The sequence below is a fragment of the Cyprinodon tularosa genome, unplaced genomic scaffold, assembly GCF_016077235.1.
Source record: "Cyprinodon tularosa strain WSP-4 unplaced genomic scaffold, ASM1607723v1 ctg248, whole genome shotgun sequence".
NCBI classification, from domain to species: domain Eukaryota; kingdom Metazoa; phylum Chordata; class Actinopteri; order Cyprinodontiformes; family Cyprinodontidae; genus Cyprinodon; species Cyprinodon tularosa.
The window spans coordinates 88,766-112,872 of NW_024038921.1; the positions used below are offsets into that span (position 1 = coordinate 88,766).

Genomic DNA, 24,107 nt, shown 5'->3' on the forward strand with positions numbered 1-24,107 from the left:
TCCAGATCAGAATGATAATGGACTAACAGTCTCCTATGCCTTTCCAGTTTGATCGCAGCTCTGGTTTTTCGGGGGGGTAGAGGAAGATGAGCCCTTTCTCTTCGACTGAGGGGGGTTTGCTGCTGTTGCTGTGTGGGGGAGTGGGCTACATCCTGTGGCGTTTCCTGTGTTTGTAAACTAGACGCTACAGAAGACGTCGGCGAGCAAAGCTGGTACGTAGAAGAAATAGATATATTTTTACGTGCTTGTGTAATATCAGTCATGCATTTTGATCAATTTTCTGCCTTGTTGCAAACCGTGCAGATGGAAAAGGCAGTGAAGGAGGCTATAGGTTGTTACAACGCCAGTGTTAGTCTGGGCTGGGATGCTAACAAATGCTAGCTCAATGGTGGGGAGGGGGAGGCACTTCTAACGACGGCCATCACGAATGTCTTTATAGCCCAGACGAGTCTGGAACCACTTGAGCTTTTGTTTTCATGTCTGGTAGTCAAACGAGGGGACAAATCGAGTGATTTTGTTTGTGAGGTATATTTTCTGGTTAAACGCTGGTATTAAACCAGTGTAATGGTTGATTCAGAATCTGCTCGCCTTTAACATTAGAGTGGGCGAGGGCGCCACCGAGTAGCTAGCTGCTGGCTAGCTGGTGTTAGCTGGTTCTAGCTAGCTAACTGATGTTAGCTGGCTAGCAAGCTAGCCTTCAACGGGAGCCAAACTAGCGGTCGGTCCGGTGGCAGAACGAAGGCCACTACTGTCTGGGTTGAAAATTTATCTAAATCCAGCATATAGTTGGTTTCGGCATTAAAAAATAAATATATAAAAGTAAAAAATACAGTAAACAAAACGTTATCTTATCACTTTTTCTGTACTTATTAAACTAGCATTAGCTTAAGCGGTTCATTATGTTTGTACCTATGTTAGCTCGTTCATGTTGGTTAACCATCTGGAAAGCATTATGAGAGACGTTTTTGATGAAAATCGCGTTTCTGTTTTAAACTGATTGTCACGTCGTTTTTATTATTGAAGGGACGTTTTATTCGAATGTTGTTTTTGTAAATTAGTGTTAACTAATGGTTATTACAATATGGGATGCTTAACAACTAGACAAATCGTGTTTTCATTAGTTTATAAATCAAGGCACAGCAATGCCACAGAGCAGCCAATAACATGTTTTAAAAGCTCTGATTTTTTTATCCTTTTTTTTGTCTGATGTTTAACCCAGAGCGCTGTGCTATCAAAACTTTCAGGGTGTTTGCTGATATACATTTTAGATTAAAGGGCTTGAAAGGAAGTTTTAGATGAAGCAAGCCACAACCTCAATTTAAAGAATAAATTATGGGACAATTTATGCTGCCACAACAATGTTAGTAAAACTAGATTAAATAATAAATATTCCAGCTATTGTCATACAACATCAAGCAGATGATGATAAACTGTCAGGGGTCAATGCAACAGCACATAATTAACTTATGGTAAAACCTTAATATATAGGTTTGTTACGGTGGAATAAAGCTGTCCTTAAGCAAAGTTATTTACGGGTATTATTTTATTTTAATTTGAAAAGTTTATTCCTGAAATGTGGCTGCCTTTGTTTACATTCATGATTTATTGATTAATCTGGTGGTGTGATTAAAAAAACACCAAAAACAATACTCCATTCATCTGAATATAAATTAAAAATGGTTTTTGTCATACAGAAATTGCGATGTGTTCTGCTAAAGGTAATGAAAAAAAAAGATTCAACGGGGTAATGTTACTTTAACAGCATCAAACTACCAGTCATAGGCTTCCCCTGCTGATTTTAAATTACTTGTGATCAATAGATTTTTTTCTCTCTTTTTTGTTTTCAATGTTTGTAATTTTGCATTTTATTCTTATTGTAATATTTCCTTCTTCTCAATCATTACTGAAATCTATATGTTGTTTAATTTTAGCTGTTTTTATAATCTGGAAATTTTATGCAGAGATTTTGCCTTTTAAAAATGAAATGAGCTTATTGTTAGAATAGATTCATTACCTCAGTCTTTTGTCTAAAGAAAAACCATCTTTGTACATTAACCTGATTTGTGCTGTGTGTCCGTAAGGGCAGCCAATGAAGCAGTCGTAACTATATGTCTGTCTGTTTCATCCACATCCTCCTCTTCCTCAGTTTTAGTACTAGATGAGTGAGGTGGGTGTGGCTTCCCACCAGCCCGACCATCCTGACTGACGGATCTGTGGATGACCTTGTCCCCACCCCTGTCCCTGCGCTCACATATACCACAGCAATGTCACATCTGCCCAGCAGCTCAGTCCGCGACCATATGAAATGGGTTTGTTTTGACAACACCAAAGTGGTTACAAATAGTTTTACTTGCTGCCTTGTGTCACTCAGGATGTTGTCGGCTTACGCCGCTACATGAACGTTACTGTCTTAGATGGAAATTGTTTCAATTTGCAGTTTATTTTTATGATTTGATAAAGTTTGTAAAGTGTTGCTCTTTGTGTGTTTTTTATTTTATTTTTATGTTTCAACCTTGTGCAGGCGGGGCTACTTGGCTGCGAAGCTGTCCTCTCCAGCATGGCCCTGATGCAGGCCAGCACTATGGCTGCTCCACCTAAAAAAATGATGGCTCCCCTTGGTCACGCACCACCTCAGAGAGAAGGACCTGACCGTACTCCCCAGAGCCATATGATCCTCCCTTCTGGAATGAGCTGTCCTCCCCTGGTTAGATCTCACATTGGAAAATTCAACAAGATGTGGGGGGTTATTAGCTAGCCTATTGATGGTGTAAAGACTGCATACTTTTATATATTCTGTGGTTATTCTCATAGAAGATTGATAGTGAAAGTAATTCTAAGTAGTTTTCTATTTTTTGTTTTATAATTTGATTTCTAACAAATGTAAACACAAGATTGACCAGAAGGTCTACATTATTATATTACTTATAAAGCAGGTCAATATGAAAAAAAAAAAAAAAATCATAGATCAAGTTTTTTCTGTAGGTAGTTGCTACAAATTTACTGTATGATAAAGGGAAAAGGGTTAGCTGCTTGGTTTTAAGACCTGGTTGGAAGTGTTGATACAGAATTTAAAAGATGAGAAATAATTCACTCTCTTGTGTTCTGTAGCTTATCCGGAAGGAAGGTGATTTCCAAGCACCCCGCCTGTTGGATGAGAAGGACATGAGGACCAACGAAGACATGCAGCAGAAAAAAAAGAACAGGAAATCAGTAACGCCCTGTAAAGTGAGAGAACAAGAGGGAAGGGGGGGGAAGGTCAGTAGCCTGGATTGTTGGAATTGTTGGGGATTTTTTATTTTTTTTAAATGATTGTAAATCTAGCTCCCTGTCCATGAACCGTGATCACTATTTCAATTGGCTGATTCGCGGCTGCCTTGGATCATCCAAGGGTGCACATTTTGTTTGTGTGGGGGTGGGGGGAGGAGCACAGGAAAGATATGGAGGGGGTGGGTGGAGGTTCTCTGGAGAGGAAGGGGGGGAGGGGAGAGAAGTGGAGCACAATGACTGCAGTTGTGAGCATGACTGGGGGAGCAGTAACGTGAGGGCTCCAGGGCATTTGACGTGATTGTGGGAGAGTTTTGGAATAATATTAAAACTGCGCAAAGAGAAACATCTAAATTACACATCTAAAGTCCTCTTTATTTTTTGATCTGTTTTATGTGAAATAAAACATTTGGCATTTATGGTGATGCTGTGTTAAAGCGGTCAGATTACAGGTCTTACTCATTAATTAAAAGAATATTCAGTTTTATTAATTCTACTCAACGAGAGAAAATGATTTGTTACATGCAGTAAAACTGCATTTACATTGGACTTTGGATAAGGGCTTACAGCTAATGGAAACCCAATAAGGGAAACACCTAAAGCATACATACAGTGGGCCCCGGTGATCAGGGTTTAAGGCCACTGCCATAGAGAATCAGTGGAAGATGGGAGACCCAACTGTGCCGATAAGCCGAAGGTCACTGACCCCCCTTTTGAGTGCATGCAGTTTGCTTCACATGGATAAACTTTTAAATGGCTTCAGAATTTCTGAAGAAAACCTTTGGGTTTTCAGTAGAAAATAAATAAGCATGTGAAATATATCAGTTATCATGTAAATAATCTATTTAATGAGCTTAACACTTTATTTGGAAAAATAAAGCAAACAGTTTTCTGGGATGTTCATATTTTCTAGAAATACATATGCATGTTTTCATCGTAGTTTACTAGATATTATATATTTGTATATTACTCTAAAGCCTGTGTTTTGTGTATTTTTGTTTTCTTTTACTTTTTTTACTTTTTTGTTTCTTTCCTGTAGGGCACAGGTGGAGATGAAAACGGTCCTGCGTCCAAAGTACAAAAAAATTTTATTTGTGATCACTGTTACGGAGCTTTTAGAAGTGGATATCACCTTAAGAGACATATCCTCATTCATACAGGTATGATAAACTCTTCTTGCAGCTTGACCTTTTTTTTTAAACTAGAAAAGCTTTTATTTTGTTGCATATTAAAATTGATTTCTGAAAGAAAGTTTAAAACTCTTAAGTTGGACTCTAAAAGTTTGCTTTAGCTTTGAGCTTTTCCAGTGGCCTGCTAAAAGCCTTTGTTTGGTAATAGCTTTGCCTCACAGCTGACTGGTATCTGTGGGGCACTTGAACTAAAACTGGTGCTCTTCGGTTTAGGGGAGAAGCCGTATGCTTGTGCCGTATGTGACATGAGGTTTATTCAGCGTTACCACCTGGAGAGACACAGCCTCATTCACACGGGTATGCGTCCTCAGCCGTACCCATTTTACATAAATCTGACTACGCTTGTAGTCTTTCACATTAATCAAGGGACAGATGCTGACGATTCATTTTTGTCTGTGGACTGTAATTTTCAACAAAGCCATTTCACTAAATCTTATTTATTCCAAACTTTTTATTCGTCCCCACTACCAGAAAACAGTAAATTGAAGCCATTGTGGTCCTGTAGTCCAGAGTCCATTATTAAAAACTCTGTTTCTGAAGTTCTTGTGGAGTTTTTAAGGAGCTCTGACTTTGTTTTTCATATATACTGGAGTAGTAGAAATGTGATGAGTATTCCTTGTTTTCGGCACTTTGATGATTTCTAAAGGTTTTTGTTGAAAAGAAATTTTAGCAGAAACTGATTGCTTTTCAGACTCTACAAATACATTTACAGTGTAGATCTTATTGTTCTACGTAACTGTAAACATTCTATGATTTGGTCTGCAAATAAAAAAAGAAGCTCATAGTATATTAGCTGGTATTGGGTTGTCAGGGTCTAAAAACCTTTAGCACAATTGCATTTTATTATTGTATTTACACAACAATAAAGATTCTACTGTGTAACATATTTAAGCTGCACTTTTTTAAAAGCAGAAAAGCTACAATAATATTTGAAGTGGGTGGACAGTATAGACATAGCATTTATAGTGATACTTTGTGGCTATAAGTCTGTAAGTGAATTCACTTAGGGCTTCACAATAAAACAAAATCTATCAACTATAAAACAGGCTAGATAGCTACAGCAGGAGTTCTGTTTGATATTGTTTCTCTGCAGCAAAATGTATTAAAATATGTTTTCAGTCACTTTTTTATTGCTGGGATTTATTGATGATCTCATGGATCACATTGTGGAAACAAATAGTCCATACATAAAAGCTGAGATACTAAACGCACCATTTGGGTATATTTTTAAGTATATATTAGTGTACCAATTGTATCAAAGGATGGCTGATTCCTTTTAGTATAATACAATAATACTAATGGATGGAATATTTACCCACATCCCAAATTCCTACAGAAACTATTTTATTACTGTAGTTATAATAGAATTTGATTGCACCATTATAACTGCAGTGATCAATGTTAATAAATAGTATTTGTTTTATAGCGATATGTAACAAATGTTTTTAGTTTTACCTTAAGCTCTTTTGAACTCTGTTAGATTCAAATGAGCACAACTGAGGATAGTAGGGAATACTCTTAAAACTGTGTAAGTAAAATGATCGTTTTCTTAATTTAGACCATTCTGTTTATGAAGAATTCTGATGTCGAATTCTAGAAGAGCTGAAATTAAATGACTCTGTACCTTTTTGTATTCAAAGATATGAGCAGATCAATAGAAAACAATTTGGCATTCTGCACTATCCACACCTCACCTCACACATTTGACCACATGTATTCTCCAGTATGTTGTTTCTGCTTTGGCCTCAATGGCAACATATTAACCCCCCCTGTGCTTTAACATGTGAATTAAGTTTATGGAGAAGACTTTTTGATAGTGGACTTGACTATGGACCTTTACTTGTGGACCCAAGTGTACAGATTGTAAAACTGTTAAAGCACAGGCAATGCAGTATATTGCCCTTATATGCTTCATTTTGTGTTGACAGCATCTGCATTGTGAGCAAAGTAAATGCTCTCAATTTTTATTGGTGTACAGTTAAAATTGAGAACATTATTTTAGAGATGTGTATATAATAATCATTAAAGACCATCTGGGTAAGTCAACCCTCTATGTAAAAAAATAAATGCTTAACTAACTTTGGCCTGTAGTATTAATCTACATTGGTTTAGATGACATCTTTTACAAGTTTTTATTTTTGCCAACACTGCATCTGTTTTTCATGCATATATATTTTACACGTTTTCTTGCTTTTTTTTTCATTTCTTTTAAATTTATTCCCTACTTACCAGACTGCCTAGCTAATACATGTATGCTCTGTGTGTGTAGGGGTGAAGCCGTTTGCTTGCTCCATGTGTGACATGAGGTTTTTTCAGCGTTACCACCTGGAGAGACACAGGCTCACTCATACGGGTATGCGTTTTTTTACCGTACCCAGGTTTTTGTTTAGCGTGATTGGGTAGACTCTAAAGTCAGTGGATTTCTTTTTGTGTTATAGGCAAGTCTGACTTCTATCAAACAAAAAAACAGAGATAAACACACAGGCTGAAAGCAACAGGCAGGCTGTAGGAATTGATTTGAGGTATAAAAAAAATAAATAAAAACAAATAAACAAGGAAGCCCTTAGTAACAAGGGTCTGACCTCTTGTTACTAAGGCTTAAAAGATCAGCTTGAAAACCAGCTTTTGGGCACCTTAGAGTTGCAGTTGTTCTGGTTTTAGTAGGTGAAGGCTTACATATTTCTGTCTTCATTTTCAGCTTTGTATTTTTAGATGTTCTTTCTTACACACTGAACATTTGTAGATGTAAATTTGGAAAGAAATTAACAGTAGTTGGAACTATCAGCCTCAAAACAAGTTCAGAACCGAATGAAATTAACCCCAATATTACGTAAACACACTTTTAACATTACGCTAGATTTTATTTTATTTTTGACTTTGAGAAAATGTTTCATCTGGCTAGGAGTTCAATCGCATTAATAGAGTAGAATCCTGTTTGTTAATCTGTGTTTTAAGAAATCCACCTTGGTGGCCGTTTTGACTCTGAAAGACATTCCACTAACTTCCAAAAATATGCACAACCTAACACTGTCCCACCAACTAACGTCATGACTGAGTCCGTTTTCATATTAATGCTTTTTTAAAAATAAATTTTAGCAGAAAACACACCTACATATACCGTATTTTCACGACTATAAGGCGCACTTAAACGTCTTTTTTTTCCCTCAAAATGTGCGGTGCGCCCTATGGTGCGGTGCGCCTTATGTGTGTTGTAACTGCGACTTTTGAGACCACCTCATTGAGGAGATGATGAAAGAGTGGCTGAATGTAAGGAGACCAGGTGTTTTTTTCCACTCATCACCATCGCTGTTAATATGTAACTCCATGCGTGCCCATCTCACAGCTGATGTGAAAAACATGGGGAAACAAATTAACCCTGTGCTCGCTGTTCAACCGCTGGACATCGGTGTGAACCGGACCCAGCAGGTGCAGCAGAAGCAGCGAGTTTACATGCAAAGTCAATGGTTGGTGCGCGTATAGGTGCAGCAAAAGGTCCTGCAGCGCGTTTTGAGCTGCAGGTGCAGCGCGTCGGGAGCGCGCCGCCAACGCGCTGCTGCTGCTCGAGATGGAAAAATTGAAGTTTTGCTGCTGGACGCGCTGCATCAACCAATCAGAGAAGCTGATCTGGGAGCTGACAGCGAGACAGACACAGCGCTCTGATGACATATGATATTAACGCAAATGAAACGGGCTGGGGAGATGATGAAAGGCAGGTGTATGTGAGGAGACCAGGTGCTTTTTTCCACGCATCACCATCGCTGCGTGCCCATCTCACAGCCGATGTGAAAAAAAAAGATGAATCAAATGAACGCTGTGCTCGCCGTTATCCCGGGGGGTCTGACAAAGGAACTTCAACCGCTCGACATCGGTGTGAAGCGGCCGTTCAAAGTAAGGCTGCGAGCGGCGTGGGAGCGATGGATGACAGACGGAGACCACAGTTTCAGGATAAGTGGAAGGCAGCGCCGGGCAGATTACGCCACCATTTGCGGATGGATTGTAGATGCTTGGACTAAAGTGTCTGCTGGCTCTGTTGTTCAAGCTTTCGCAAAAGCCGGCATTATTTCTGAGGAGCCGCGCTGCACGGAAAGTGACTGACAGCGAAGAATGGGAAATTTCATGTCTGATTTAGCGCAGCTGTTTAATTCAGAAACAGAGGATGATGACTTTGATGGGTTTGATTAATACTTTGTAATAAATACATGAATAAAGCACAATCATACTCAGTTTTGCTCCCGCTCTATTTTTCTACCTGAAAACTTAATTCAACAGCAGCCTCTGGGCCGGGTCTCCTCCTCTTCACCGCGGTGGCTGGCAGGTGTTTTTTCATCTAAATAATCTAAATCTTGCAGCTATATTTGCTGTGATCAGTGGGAATAAAGTAGTTTTAATATGTTTTTAAGTGAGAAAGGCCACCTGAAAACTTAATTGCAGTCAGTTCATCCAGATTATCTATTTCTGTCGGAGACGCTCAGACCCCCACATACCAGCGGTACACCGACAGTAAATCCCTTCAACAGCAGCCTCACACGGCGGCTGGCAGGTGTTTTTCATCTAAATAATTTACAGTGCAGGCACCAGGATACCGGCAATAAAAGCGAACATATTCCGTCGGCAGGTTTCAGGATTTTAAGTTAATTTAGGAGTAATCACAGCGCTGTGTCATCTGCGATGTGTCTGTCTCATGGCCAGCAAGCAGGTTTGATTAATTTGTAATAAATACATGAATAAAGCACAGTCATACTCAGTTTTGGGCCCGCTGTATTTTTAAAATACGCAGTAGAGCTATTTAAAGGTAGTAGAGGACAAGTACCTGTATATAAAAAATGCGCCCTATAGTCCGGTGCGCCTTATGTGTGTGTTAAATACAGAAATGGGACACATAACTGAGACTGCACCTTTTAGTACGGTGCGCCTTATGGTCGTGAAAATACGGTAATACATATTCCCCTTTAGCTAAAGTTTCTTAAGTGTTGAAAGGCTTTCAATAAAAAGGACCTAAGGTCCTGAGGAGGACAGCTGACGACGGGATGACACTTACCTGTGCGAGAAGCTTTTTGCTTTTGAGCAGATTTCGGTCCAGTGGGTCCACTCTGTAGACACATACAGTAAAAGGAGCTCCTTTTTTTTCCAGGGTCAAAGTTCAAATCCAAGGAGGGCGTCTCTACATTGTTCTTTGGAAATCATAATTTAAATTTTGCAACAGTTGTAATATTAATGAGCTTCCAATTCATGTTTGAACCAAATGTTACCCTCCCAGATTAAGCGTGAGAAATGTTTCTAATTAAGGGTAGCATGGCAATCATGGCAATGTAGCTTAATAACCCTTCTGTTTTGTGATGTACTCCATTTAATTTGAAAGTTTATAATATCTATATTGCTCATAATTTGCCAAACACCATTCTAATTAACCTAAATTCTGAAATGAAAGCCTACTGGATCAAGCCTATTTAGTTGGTAGGAACTCCCTCTTATCCCAAAGTGACGTCGTAGCTAATTTCTTGATAATCTGTGTATGTAGGGGTGAAGCCGTACGCTTGCTCCATGTGCGACATGAGGTTCTTCCAACGTTACCATCTGGCGAGACACACCCTCACTCATACCGGTATGCGTCTGCTCACTCTAGATGTTCCCACCTGAAGCAAAGATTTATCTGTTGTGAAAAAGCTAAAAGGACAGGCTTTTCCAGATGCATGGAGATGTATCCAGACATGTAACAGATTAGGAAAATTCAAACTTTTCATTATTTTCTCTAAATGTAACAATATGTTTACCTAATTAGCATGTGTTCTGCCTAATTGTTATATCTTCTATGTTTTTTTTTATGAGTAAAACCCTGACAATATAGCTAGGCACTAGAAAAAGGGCGATGCAGTTGTGCAAATGTTTAACTAAAGAGCAGGGAGTGATCAAATGCCAAAACTTTTTTTTTTTGTTCAGTGATTATTTACATACTTTTGTATGTGTAGGGGTGAAGCCATACGCTTGCTCATTGTGTGATATGAGATTTTTCCAACGCCACCACTTGGCACGACACAGCCTCACTCACACGGGTATGGTTTCACCCTCCTTCTCTTCAACAGTGCCCAAATACCCAAATTTCTTAGTCGTGTGTGACTTAGAGGTGCCTCACTGTTCCTATATTGAAGAAGTAAATCAGAGTTTCTGTTTAAACCATTAAAGCCAGCATGTTTAGCAGCTAAACACACCAGTTAATGCTGTAAAGTCTTCCTGACTGGATTAAAAATACTTTCTCCCTATGAACACTTTAGTTTTAAGAATATATTTCAATTATTGTCTCTGTTTAATGAATGTCGACGGATTAGAAAATATTTGTTGGATGTATAGTTTGTGTCAGATCTGTTCCCTCTTGGCATGTCTGGATACATAATATACAGGTGCATCTCAGTAAATTATTACAAGAATATTCTAATAATGAAAAACAGAATTTTATTTAAACAAACTAATTTGAGATTCAATATTTTTTCCACACATAGCCCTATTTTCTAGGTTTATCTCTTATATTTGATAATTATGGTTAAAAGCTAATGAAAATCTAAAAGGCAGTTTTTCATAAAAAATGGCTTTAAATACAGAAATCCTCCCTACTAAAGAGTATAACAACACAGTTTATGCAGTCACATTTGGTTAGGGTTCATTTTGATTTCCCAAACTTATTTGATTTATTCCAGACTCTTGAACTTCTAAGTACATACCATTTTTTATTTATCTTTAATTGCTCTATCTAGTTGCAGTCTAGTCCTTATCCTCCTTAGCCCAGGTTGGTCCCTTTCGGATGTGGTATGTGGTGAAGGAGTGACTTTAAAAACAAGGATTGTGACGTTGCCAGCCCATATCTTTAGTTCACCTGAGCCTTGTGCTGAGTGGACGTGGTTTCCCAATTCTCTCATGGCTGCATCGTTTTTCTTTCCACTTAACTTTCCATTACAATGCTTAAATAAAAAGTCTTCTTTTTTTGGCTTATCCTCCTGTGTCAACGACTGTCTGCTGGACAGGTGTTGCCCCCTGATTGCATTGAGGCCATGATATGAGATCAATACTTTTTTAAATATAGGTTTTCATTAGCTGTAAACCATAATAATCTGATTAAAACACTTGAGAGATTTGTGTGTAATGAATCCCCAGAGTTTCAGTATTTGAATCAAAGTTACTAAAAGTAAAAAGCATTGTTCAGTGATAATTTAATGAGGAGCAGCTGATGTGTGTCCCGTGAGCTCTTTTTGTTTGATTTTCATTTTTTTTTTTCACTCAAGAACCCTTTGCTTTGTGTGTTCAGGGGTGAAGCCATATGCTTGCTCCATGTGTGACATGAGATTTTTCCAGAGATACCACCTGGCAAGACACACTCTCACTCACACGGGTAGAAGTTTTACTTACCCTCTTTCTTGTTCGTACTAGTAGGAGTTAAAGACATTTGCTGTTGATAATAGGGCTCATCTGTATGTGAGAACTAATCTAGTTTTTATTTGTTGTTGTTTAGCTGGTTTTGTTCTAGATATTTAGCTATCATATATTGTCTTATTTGCCAGCTGCTTTTTAGTTTTGACACACTTGATTAGTTAATCAGCTTTTGTAATAAAAAAGTAGTAATTGGTGTATGTGAACCCTTATTTGCCAACATTTGATTAGATTGTTTTTTTTTTTTTCTAAATTCTGGTACTGTATGCATATAGGGGTGAAGCCATACGCTTGCTCCATGTGTGACATGAGGTTCTTCCAGCGTTACCATTTGGCAAGACACACCCTCACTCATACTGGTATGATCAATAAATTTTTTCACTGTGAAAGTTTTCCCATTTCCAACAGAAAAAAAACAAACTTTATGATGATACAAAATGATATATAATCCCTTCTCCATACTTCAATTATATAAATCATTTTCCTCTGCTAAAGAGAAATTTTAGGCTTTGTTGGAAAACTGTCCACTGAAGAAGTGATTCCGTCAGTCACCTTGACTTTTAACACTGTAATGCTACTTTGCATGCACATCGTGGATCATTGCTTTTTAATGAAAGACACATTACACTACACTCAAGGAATATCAAGAGCAGTTGTCGAGGCAGTCACTATGAAGATTTAGTCAAATTCTAAAGTTTCTGACCCTCTCTTTGTAAGGAAATCTTCAGCAAAATGAGACCAATTGCTTTAAACTAAAAAAGCTTATCCACACTGCTCTCTGTAGCTTGTGTTAGTGTAATGCCTCAAACACCCTTATTATTATTATTAAAGCATGCCATTAAAAATATTGAATTTATTTTTTTTGTCTTAAAGTTGAATTTGTCTAATTTTGTTGTGTTTTAGGGGTGAAGCCATATGCTTGTACCATGTGTGACATGAGATTCATTCAGCGTTACCAGCTGGAGAGACACAGCCTCACTCATACAGGTACGCCCTCATTTATATCAACTTTGGAGCTGTTCGCTTGCTGGCTTTGGTCGTGCATGCAGCGTGCATTAATGATTGAATGGCTGCTTCAAACTCGAGTTTGTAATGCTTGCTGTTACCATGCTGGCAGTTGCTGATTAGCTGTGGAGCATTTTTTGTTTTCCATATCGTCATTTTGTGTTTGAATATTTTCCCCGTGCTTTGTTTATGAAATGACATGACAACCATAAAACAAGTGGAAATTGGTGGTTTTTAGCTACTATTACACTATTGCCGCTTGGAATGTCTTGGTTTTATAGCGAAAATTAAACGTTCTGATTGAAAATTTTAAATGGGTTTTATTGTCATTTTTTTTTTAATAATACATAGATCCCCTTTAACCAAGATCTTAATCCATATTTTTGAAGGTTAATAATTAGGGTTGAAACAATTCTTCAGATTACTTCTGATAACGCGATTATTGAAACAGTCGTCAACTAATTTAGTAATTGATTATTCGTTAGGTGTAGTATAAAGACAGTAAAATATGCCTTTAGCTGGCAGAACAATGCCCCTAAAGTAGTTGTATTTTAAAATGATAAAAAAAGATCCCAAACATTTTGCATTTAAGATAAAAATACGTTTTTGTCAGTATGCTCTACTCTGAACTCCTTAAGTGGAAAAGTTTTAGTTTCACCTGGTTTAATTTAGCAAAAATCTTCCTTAAGGCACCTTAGCTATCCAATTATTAATAGATTGATTGGAAAATAATTGACAGATTAATCGATTTGTAAAATAATTGTTAGTTGCAGCCCTATTAACAATATAAAATCCATCTTATCTTAGAATCTTTTCTCGATGGTGGCGATCAGTTGGGCCAAATGAGTTGTGCTGAAGAGATGTTCTAGTTGTTTTTAAGAACTTTTGTGTTTTAATCACCTCCCTTAGTGAAGCATGGCAATGTAAATAAAGGGCTGAATAAGAGGTCAAAACTTAGCACGGCATATTAAACAGCTACACACATTCCAGAATACTGTGCTTGGTTATATCAGATTGGAACGCCGCTCAGGACGGACCTTGATTAATGTTTACACTTTGGTTTCCTTGAGAAAGAAGGGGAAAAAACCAACAACTAATTAGCTGGATACCTGCACTTTGTCATTTTGTCATTTCACATCCAAAGTTATAGTTAGAAAACAGCATACCAACTGTTTACTGTGTACATTGTATTGATTTAGATTTTGCAAAGATTTTCAATGCAGTGATGCAATGAGGTGGACTTTTTCTGAAAGCACAGCAGATGCTCTGATGTTGAAAACAGTTGTTTGCCAACTGCCTAAAATTGTCTACTGCTATCAGCGTAATTAATTTTAACAAATCTAAGGAGGAAATCTTCTTTTTGGATTTGACAAAAACATGATCTGATTAAGCTTTTATTTGGCATTACATGAAAAATGTTGCGCTAGTTGGAATGACACCCCTCAGGAGATGCAGGCCCCAGTTGCTCGTTTTGTCTTCTATACCCCCCTCCCAACCTCTTTTAGTTTGAAACAAGCTGATCTGGCCATCTGAACAGAAGGTCTTTCATATTATACAATACCTCAATTACTACTACATTACGTGCGGGAACAGCAAAATGGACAATTTTCTTTATTTTTTTCAATTTAATAGCAAGTTTGTGAAGCTGGAAATTTCCAATCAAGCGCTGATAAGTGCAGCCAAAACTTTACTAAAGCAATTAGTAAAGTTTATCACTGATCATTTTTGGCAGTTGAGTTTTATAAAATGCTAAAGCTCATACTTTTTGTGCATAGGGGTGAAGCCGTACGCTTGCACCATGTGTGACAAGAGGTTTTTTCAGCGCTACCACCTGGCGAGACACAGCCTCACTCATATGGGTATGCCTCTGCCAATCCTAAACCTGTCACAAGATTAGGATGCTGTTGTATGCCTTATTTATGTAGTTATATCTGCATTCATTCACTGTTTCAGAGGGCTTTATTTCCATTAGGTTATACACACAGCTCTGGTGTTGTAAGAATGGATATAGGAACACCTCACTTAGTCATTTCAAACAATAATGTTGTACACTTTGTTAGTTACATTAACAATATGACATTGGTTATTAACCACAGTTAATATTTTAGCCCATATTGGCCCTTTGTTTTTGTCTAACAGGAATTTCAGGCTTAGGGTTTTTTTTTCTTTGTTGCAGAGACAGGAAAATAATTTTTGTTGATGCTCTGCGTTTAGGTGTGAAACCTTATGCTTGCACCATGTGTGACATGAAGTTTTTTCAACGTTACCACCTGGCGAGACACAGCCTCACTCATACGGGTATGGGTCTCTCCACCGTCGGTCAGATTTTAGACTGTACGCTTTTTTTTTTTTATTCACTTCACGCCCCTGCTTAATCATGTCAGGAAAGGGTTAATTACAGGGTTCCTACAAAGTCTGGAATTTGCTATTTTTACTTTCTAGCTCTGCAAAGCATGGAGAAAAGAATAAAATATTCAGAATATAATCTATAATTTCAGTCATCCATACTTATCCCATTTGTTCCCTCCTTTCTCTTGTTTCCTTCTCTCCATTCTTGTCCATAACCTCCATTTCTTTGTCCTCCCCCCTTGTTTGTCTTCTATGTTTCCTTTTTCTATTCTATTTTTTGTTGTTACTTCTCTTCCTCTAGCTATTATTGTATGCATAGAATAGAACTTTATTGATCTCACAATGGAGAAAATCACCTGTTAAGAGGTGAAGGCAAGGAGGAGACCAGTGTGAGTCAGACTTGGTGAAAAACCTGTTTCACTCATCCTTTGACTTGGTGTCACCGTGTGCATCACTGCTGGTCCTCCGCCCAAAGCCGGAGAAATTCTTGTGACCTCTCCACACATCCTTGATATTTTTTCTGCGCCAGCTGCTCCTCCCCCTCTTTCTCCCATTGCCACGCTGATCCTTCATTGGAGCTCCTGCTGAACTCTCCGCTGCTCCTCTTTGTCCCCGGACTTTCAGCTCGGGGGTCACCCGATGTTTTTTTTTTTTTTTTTTTTTTTAAGAACCGTAGCCGTCATGTAGGCACATTGCTTCCCATAGAGAAGGTCATGTAGTCCGTGATGCATTCAGTCAGGCTGTGATGTCATTACCATGAGAGCTTTGGAAGATTCTCCAGTCTGCTTCTAAAAAGATCCCTCAGTCTCTCAGTGGCCTCCTGACCAAACTTTCACTCACCTCTTGTGCGCTGACTCCCTTCTCACCATTGGTATATCTTCCTTCCTTTCATGATATCCCCATTCCTTCCTTTTGTCTTTTCTTATTTTGTTTTCCTTTTGTAATTATTTTCTTGTCATTCCTTTTGCTGTCGTGTTTTCAAGTTTAATATTTAAGCCTACCTTCTGTAAAAATGTATCGTAAATGTCTAGAGATATAGTTGTAGTATTTAATATTTTCCAGTGAGCAAAAAGGACTGAGAAGTCTCTAAAGAGAGCTTTTTTGTTATATAGGGAACATTTTTGGAACCCTGTAATTATAAAGTTCACAGAGGCCTAATGATATTAAAAGTCTTAGTAAGCACAAGCGGTATAAATGTAGTTCAGTGTTTAACTTTTTTCATTCTATGAAACGTTAAGGCATTTTGTGTGGTTAATAACCAATAACGTATATATTTTTATCATAAATTTAAAGACGTGAAAATGAGGCAAAGTGATATAATAATGCTACTTTGCATTTAGGTGTGAAACCTTATGCTTGCACCATGTGTGACAAGAGGTTTTTTCAACGCTACCACCTGGCGAGACACAGCCTCACTCATATGGGTATGCGTCCGCCTACCTTACCCAAGTCACAAAAATCAAACTGTGTTTTTTTTTTATTTGGTATTAAGCTGTAATCTCTCAGACTGAGGAGGACATTTAGATCTAACCTGTCTAGGAATGTTAACATGATGTCAGGCTACAGGACTGCAGCATCATCAGCTCATGTGATGTGTTAAATAGTGGATTTGAATTGGTTCACATAGTTTGATTTATTCTTTGGTAAAATCGAGGACTCCTCCAAATCTGCTAATTCTTGTGGTTAACAACCCATCAATTTCGATGATCTGTTTAAAGTGTTTTGCTTATTGATGGATTGTGAACACAAACCCACACAGATGTGTATGTAATACTTGAATGCTCTGCGTTTAGGTGTGAAACCTTTTGCTTGTACCATGTGTGACATGAGGTTCTTCCAGCGTTACCACCTGGCAAGACACAGCCTCACTCATACTGGTACGCCTCAGTCCACCCCCCCCCCCTCACGATAGAAAGAAAAATGTGACGTGGTGTCCAACAAATCAGGATCAGAAGTGTTAGATTCTAGGGATGGGTGATATGGACGTCTGAACAATATTTTTGGGGGTACTTTTTGCAAAGATGAAATTGAAACTGACCTATTATCAAGTATGCTAGTTGACTTAACTGCAGTAAACCATGGAATTTAAATACACAGTTACCTTCAAACCTGAGTTTTATACCGTAATTTTCGGACTATAAGCCGTGACTTTTTCCCCATTTTTCGACCTCGCGGCCTATAAAACAATGCGGCTTATCTATGGACTTTTACAGCTAACGGCCACTAGGGTAATACGGTACCTAAATCTATGGATTTTGCCATCCACCATGTATACGTCACATTTGCTTCAACACACAAGTAGCCACATGCGTGGGAATGCGGATGTCCTCCAGAAGCAGACTCCAAGAAAGACGTACATTGCGAGCGCAAGACTGTTTGTGTGACACCCTCATTATGGAAATCGAACGTTGAAATGCATATGATGCAGCTTTTAAGTTAAAGGCAATCAATTTGGCAGTAAACAAAGGAAATAGAACGTAATCTTGGAATCAGCGAGTCAATGTTGAGACGTTGGAGACGCCAGCAGGAAGAACTGTCTCTTTCCCGACAATCCTCTCTCTGCACGAACCATATGGTAATTAAACATAAAAAACCTGCGGCTTATAGTCCGGTACGGCTTGTATATGTACAAATCATGCAATTTAGCTTCTGCGGCTTATATTCAGGTGCGGTTTATAGTCCGAAAATTACGGTAGTTATTATGGAACTGATCATTGGTGACTTGACATTATCAAATTATTCAAGATTTTATTGCATTGATTTGCCTAATTTGAAACTATAAAATCTATATGGCTTTCTATGATCAGATTCATACAACTACCTTTCATGTCACAAGATTGTCTGAAAATTGATTGAGGAAACATGTTTTTTTCTGTTGAGTGTAGAAGAGTTATTAAGTTGGCTTAAAAATCTGTATTAGAGTTTACTAAAGTAATAGATGTCAGTTTTCACACAAGTAAGAAAAAATAAACACAGATAGAAACTCTGCCCAAAAATCTTTTACCTAAACATAGGGTGTAATTTCTTATCATGATTCTTAAAGAGACACCCAGAATAAGACATTCCTAACCTCAATCTGCCCCGATCCACCAGTCAGACATTCTAAGTATCCAATCTCATGCTGTTCTGTGACACTTAAACACCACCAGCTCTGACGATGACAATCTCTGAAACTAGTAACAGTGGAAGACTCAATATGAGCTATTTTCAGTGTCAGTAGGAAATTAAAATGAAGCCAGATAAGGTTTAAAGATGTAGTACAAAGTTTAAAGTCATATTTTGTTTTCTAACCTTGCTTAATTGCCCTTCGGGGATTAAAAATGTATAATTGAATTGAATTTTGATCCATGTCTTTGGTCCGTTTCAGTCTGTGAGAGAGCAAGAACTAAGCGGGAAAACAGGAAGGCTTTTGTCCTGATGTCCGAAATAAAATGTTGGCAGTATAATTAAGAGGTCAGAATTGAGGTATTGAGGGAATTCACAAGCGGTGTCATATAGGTACTAATACTAAACAGGCTAATAGTTAATAAAAGCCCACCCTTAACATACATGTTTAGCTATTTTTTTCAAATAGCTAATTATATGGATTGTTCTCAAAGCAAAGCTGGAATTGGCTTTTAAGAGGTGTAACCTTTCCAAAAAAAACCAAAAACTAATCTTCTAATGATTTTTGATTTACTATATAGGGGGGGAAACATTTTGATATTGATATTTAATAGACAGGGCGATATGGGCCATCCATAAATAGAACCACTGGTGGATAAAATAGTTAAAAAAAATAAAAGGATCCTGCAAACCATTTGAATCTTAAACATAATCAGATTGTTCAGTCAACTGATTTTTATCATCTGGTACAGTAAACAGCACTATATTGCCCATCCCTACCAGTCATACAGGCCATTTATACATTTTTAGATAATACAACAAAAAGTAACTTTGCCTCTATGAAATATGCTCCAGTTAGTTTCTGACTTCTTAGCCCCGTTTACACTACCCTCTGAAAACCCATCCGTGCCAAGCACGGTTAACTAATCCAAGTTCGGTTCCTTACGACCATTTACACATCACGCTAGCATGCTTGCTCGCCTCCTAGTGACGATCTACGGTACTACTGCTCTCTAGTAGGAAAACCTTGTGATTATGTTTTGTTCTGTCCAACATCGCCTGGATAGCGTCCTTCGCCCAAATTGCAATAACAGCCTCAGTCTCGGTGTCACCCCAGGTCGCACCTAGCTCTTTTGAAGCTATTTTAAAAAAAATTTATTGTTGAGAAGATGTGGATTGATGTTTACAGTTCTTCTTGCTCTGTTTTGTTGCGGTTGGCAAGCAACTTGCTGATGTGCATTATCGGCAACCACTGGAAGCTGATTGTAATTAGGCGATGGCGCGGTCTGCTCATGCACTCTTTGTTATCTGAAAACCAAGCCTGAACTGAATCGCGCCGAGCCCTACTCAGGAACTAGTACCATGTTGGCGCTGTTCGGTTGTGTCTGGCACGGTCCGGTTCAGTTTTGCGTGCCATTTACACTCAACAGTTATCTCGGTTACTGTGCACGGTTTCAAAAAGTGGTGTAAATGGGGCTATAATCTATTCAATGAGATAAGAACTAGACCATAGGCCTGTACTTTTAAAACCCCCATTTCAGCTTTTAGGTTCTCCATTGTAATTACATGTGGGCCGTTGAATTATTTAGACAAATTGTGCGTAGTTGATTGCTGTATCTATTGGATATCTTTTAGCATTTTGTAGGTAGATTAAAGAGAATATTTACTTCTGTCGGGAAGTTTAAAACTGATCCTAGTGCATCACAGCTGACAAACATGAGCTCTTTTAAAGTAGGTACACTTTGCACAGTTGTTTTGTTTTTCATTGACAGCTTCAAACAGCACACTAAAGTTAACGTTTGAAACATATCTATTTTGTGTTGCATGACATTTTTGTTAAAGAATGGAAATGATAGCTTAAGTGTTATAAGAGTAATAATGCTACTTTGCGTTTAGGTGTGAAACCTTATGCTTGCACCATGTGTGACAAGAGGTTTTTTCAACGCTACCACCTGGCGAGACACAGCCTCACTCATATGGGTATGCGTCCGCCTACCTTACCCATGTCACCAAATTCTACTTGTTTATACTTTATGAAGTTTGACTCAGCCTAGTGTATGAATTTTCTGTTTAAAGGAGGTTTTTTTTTGTTTTTTTGTTTTTTTTAAGTAACATGTGATATAAGTCTAGGGTTGAATATATCATCAGCTCATGAGATGTGTTTAGAAGTGGATACATAATTTGACAACAAAGCACAATACCTCAATCTCTTAAACAAATTTGAAAGTACCCTTATATTTTTTTTTAGACAAATTTGGAATTTCTTAACAACTGAGAAGTGGTTAGCAACCCATCAATTGCAAATGCAATTTAGAGTACTTTTCAGATTGATGGATTGTAAGACGTGAAGTGCAACCCCCCCTGAGATTAACATCTTGATGCTCTGCGTTTAGGTGTGAAACCTTTTGCTTGTACCATTTGTGACATGAGGTTTGTTCAGCGTTACCACCTGGCGAGACACAGCCTCACTCATACGGGTACGCCTCAGTGCTCCTGACCTCCTGAATTGTTTACGGTACTGTGCAAAAGTTTTTAAAGGTTGGTCATCTTGAGAAGATGGCAGCATCATAATGTGGGGTTGCAACAAAAAAAAAAGCTGGAAACAATTGAATAAGCTGAATAAATCTAAATAAAAGTCTGTCACAAGATCTAAAAGAGTCTAGATCAGGGCTTTCAGCACAACACTAACATAAACCTAATGTTGTAGCTGTAATTGAGTTGTTTCAATCAAAGTTCAGACCTATATCCTGATTGGAATCTGTAGAAAGACTCAAAAACCGCTTTTCAGATGTTAAAATGCTAGAAATAAGTGCTTTTTTTTAGCTAATCAGTTACGTAAATTCCCGATCAAATAAAATGCTAGTTGCAGTTCTAACGCAACAAAATGTGGAACATTTAAAAATGTATTCAGAGTGCTGTTTCCTGATATATAGTTTGTTCACTTCTATATATTTTTTAGTTCATATTCTCCATATTTTAGCAGAGTATCAATGGAAGATCGGCCTGAGACTGTTGCACAGTACTGTAGCTCTGTTACAATCTAACTTGGGTGCATGAATGCTCATATCCAGACAACAAAATGTACATTACATTCCTGTGTAGGATGAATTCACTTTGTAGGGCTAGTTTGAGCTTAAAAGCCTGTGTTTCTTGCACTTGTTGGGTGGTAGGGCTAATATATTGCTCTGTGTGTGTAGGGGTGAAGCCGTTTGCTTGTTCCATGTGTGACATGAGGTTTATTCAGCGTAACCACCTGGAGAGACACAGCCTCACTCATACGGGTATGCGTTCCTCTGCCGCACCCCTGTTAACTCAGAAAGCCACGGTGCATGAACAACAAACTCGAGTTTGGACTGTTTAGTCATTTGATGGGATGTTGAACCAGCCTAAAAGAAACTCACCCCCATTTGTGGGGCTTCTGCGTTGCTTTAGATCTGGGCTATGAAATTGAGAAATTCCACTCTGATCTACACATAATGAGTTGATGACGAGGCTTTTTTGAAGAGATCATTATTTAAAAGCTCCAAGTAAATTGTATAGGGGAGTTAATCTACCCAAACTGAGCATTATTGTTATTATTAATGTACAGTTAATGTTATTATATTGGACAGTTATTCTCTAAAGAAAGATTAAAACAACGCTGTGCCATTTGAATTGACTCAAGACTCTAAAACTGATGCATTGACTTTGTATTTGTGTGCTCTTTTAGGAGAGAAGCCATTTGCATGTGACATGTGTGATATGAGGTTTATTCAGCGCTACCACCTTGAGCGACACAAGCGTGTTCACAGCGGGGAAAAGCCTTATCAGTGCGAAAGGTGCCAGCAGGTGGGTGGAACTGAACTAGGAAGAAATCTAAAACAGACCAACACGCCAACAGTGTTTTTTGATTTATAAACATAAAAGTTACCTTTTAGCTTAGACTTAATTAAAGGTGGGGTATGTGATGTTTTCTGGAGCATGTTTTTACCATACTGATTGAAAACCTCCTCACGAGCCCATTGCGCCAACTGAGATAGAATGTTTGGAAAAAAAAACGAAATCTTTTAGTCCAGTGTAGAGGGCGTAGTCAGAGGAAAACGCTAACCAATAGAAGTAACTATCATCCCTACTTCTACTGGTTGCTGGCACGCCCATCAACCGTCAGCTCTGAGCTCTCCCCACCCCTCCCCCCTGCGCGTTCACAGACTCGTGACCCCCCCCCCCCCCCCCCCCCCCCCCCCCAAGTGCCGGCGCAGGAGTCATTTCAGGTAACTCCACCCTACCGTGAACTTCAAATGCTACTAGAGAGCTAGCTACCTAGCTATCAAGCCCAACTCCACAGATTTATCTCACACAGCCAGAGAGAATATTGACTATGGCAGAAAAGACGACAACAACGGGTTCGAAAAGAAAAGGCAAAACTGTGCTTGAAAAAGCAACAGCTAGGATAAAAGCAACAGAAGAACGAAACAGGACGAGAGTGGTAATCGGTACAGCTTTCCAACGTTGGCGTCAACTGAAAGAAGACAGGGGACTACAGACGGATGCTAAGGTGGCCTTGTTTCTACTCGATAGGTAAGACAACGTTATGTTTTCTTATATGTTGAGATAATACTTGGTTACTTCTTATTTACCACATTAGTGAGAAAGTCAAAGATGTCGACTACATGCAATGTCCCAGCATGTTTCTCTAGCTTACTAGCTCCGTCTGAAATATTGATTGCTATCATGGCACTATAAAGTATTATCCTCCTTGACGCTGCATTCCTGTCCAATCCATGCTTATAAACATTTTGTAAGATACGCGAGGTCTCGGCCTGTTTCGTTCTCGTTCTCGGGAACATCCGAACATTCTCGACTGACAGCAGGCGCGTTCATGTAATTTGGAGGCGTGGTTTCGTGGGGTGGGCTGAAGGTGTGTATTTTCAAAAATGTAGCTGGCAGGAACCGTTTATCCAGGATCATATACCCCACCTTTAAGCTTGTGTGATATTTGTGCAAAGCCTTGCGTGCTGTGTGCTAGTTGAAGATGGTTTCCTCTGAGGTGGCATCCATCCATCTTCCTCTAGATCTAACAAGACTCTTTTCCTCTTTCCTAAAGAATTTTTCACGCACAGACCGGCTGCTGCGACATCGGCGGTTGTGCCAGGGTCGCAGCGTAGCCAAAGTAGAGAACCAGCCGTGCTGCGAACCGCGTCCATATCCACAGGAACCGCCCCCTGCACCCCCTACCTGGAGCCCCCTGCACCCACCTCCAGGACGGCTGGCGGTCTGACATTACGCCTTCCCGGGATCCAGAACTCCAGCAGAGATGGGACAAGCCGCAGGGTTTCCTCCCTTCTCCTCTGTGCAGAGTGGCACCACATTCTAGCGCAGACTGCTCCTTCAGCTCCAGTCCTGGGATTACTATTGACAGTGGGGCCGTTGTTTTTTTTCCTGATTTATTTTTTTACTTATGTTTCACTGTGTCTTTTTTTTTTTTTCCCCCCACCCCGATTCTTATTTTCAATGACACTTTTTTTGTGTGACGAACAGTGGTCCATGGTCCTGGTTTTTGTACATTTTTGTTCCCAAGGGAAAAAAGGAGGTTTCTATTACCGAAAAGAAAAAAAAACTGCATTCGGTGGTACAGCTTGGGACGGGAACTGGATATTGTTTGTCCTGTTGTATTTGCAAAAAAAAAAAAAAAACTGCAAAAAAAAAATGGGACAAAATGTTGCCGCAAATTTGTAGTGTTTTTTCTCTCTTAAATGGCCCATTTTGACTCAAAAGAATTGTCACTCAGGTTTAATCTGT

General features: G+C 38.8%; 1 protein-coding gene across 35 annotated transcripts; it reads left to right on the forward strand.

The window, feature by feature from the left end:
* On the forward strand, positions 1-24,015 carry znf740a (zinc finger protein 740a). Of its 35 annotated transcripts, none has more exons than XM_038288032.1 (21): positions 6-212; positions 2,147-2,309; positions 2,522-2,704; positions 3,109-3,255; positions 4,304-4,424; positions 4,668-4,751; positions 6,724-6,807; positions 9,973-10,056; positions 10,421-10,504; positions 11,749-11,832; positions 12,146-12,229; positions 12,774-12,857; positions 14,651-14,734; positions 15,090-15,173; positions 16,565-16,648; positions 17,018-17,101; positions 20,226-20,309; positions 20,723-20,806; positions 21,527-21,610; positions 22,039-22,157; positions 23,413-24,015. In XM_038288032.1, exons 2-21 carry the CDS (start codon positions 2,265-2,267, stop codon positions 23,584-23,586), a joined length of 1,965 nt encoding a protein of 654 aa, XP_038143960.1. In that variant the 5' UTR covers positions 6-212; positions 2,147-2,264; the 3' UTR covers positions 23,587-24,015. The 35 variants fall into 35 exon arrangements, with proteins under 35 accessions (XP_038143963.1, XP_038143960.1, XP_038143973.1 ...); XM_038288034.1 differs by having other exon boundaries at positions 7-212; positions 3,109-3,225; XM_038288033.1 differs by lacking the exon at positions 6-212 and adding an exon at positions 301-525.
* The last annotated feature ends 92 nt before the right edge of the window (positions 24,016-24,107 follow it).

Coding starts and splice junctions, on each gene's coding strand:
- znf740a (XM_038288032.1), top strand. CDS start 2,265: ATGTCACATCTGCCCAGCAGCTCAGTCCGCGACCATATGAAATGG. Junction 12,858..14,650: donor ACACAGCCTCACTCATACAG/GTACGCCCTCAT, acceptor TTTTGTGCATAG/GGGTGAAGCCGTACGCTTGC. Junction 20,310..20,722: donor ACACAGCCTCACTCATATGG/GTATGCGTCCGC, acceptor CTCTGCGTTTAG/GTGTGAAACCTTTTGCTTGT.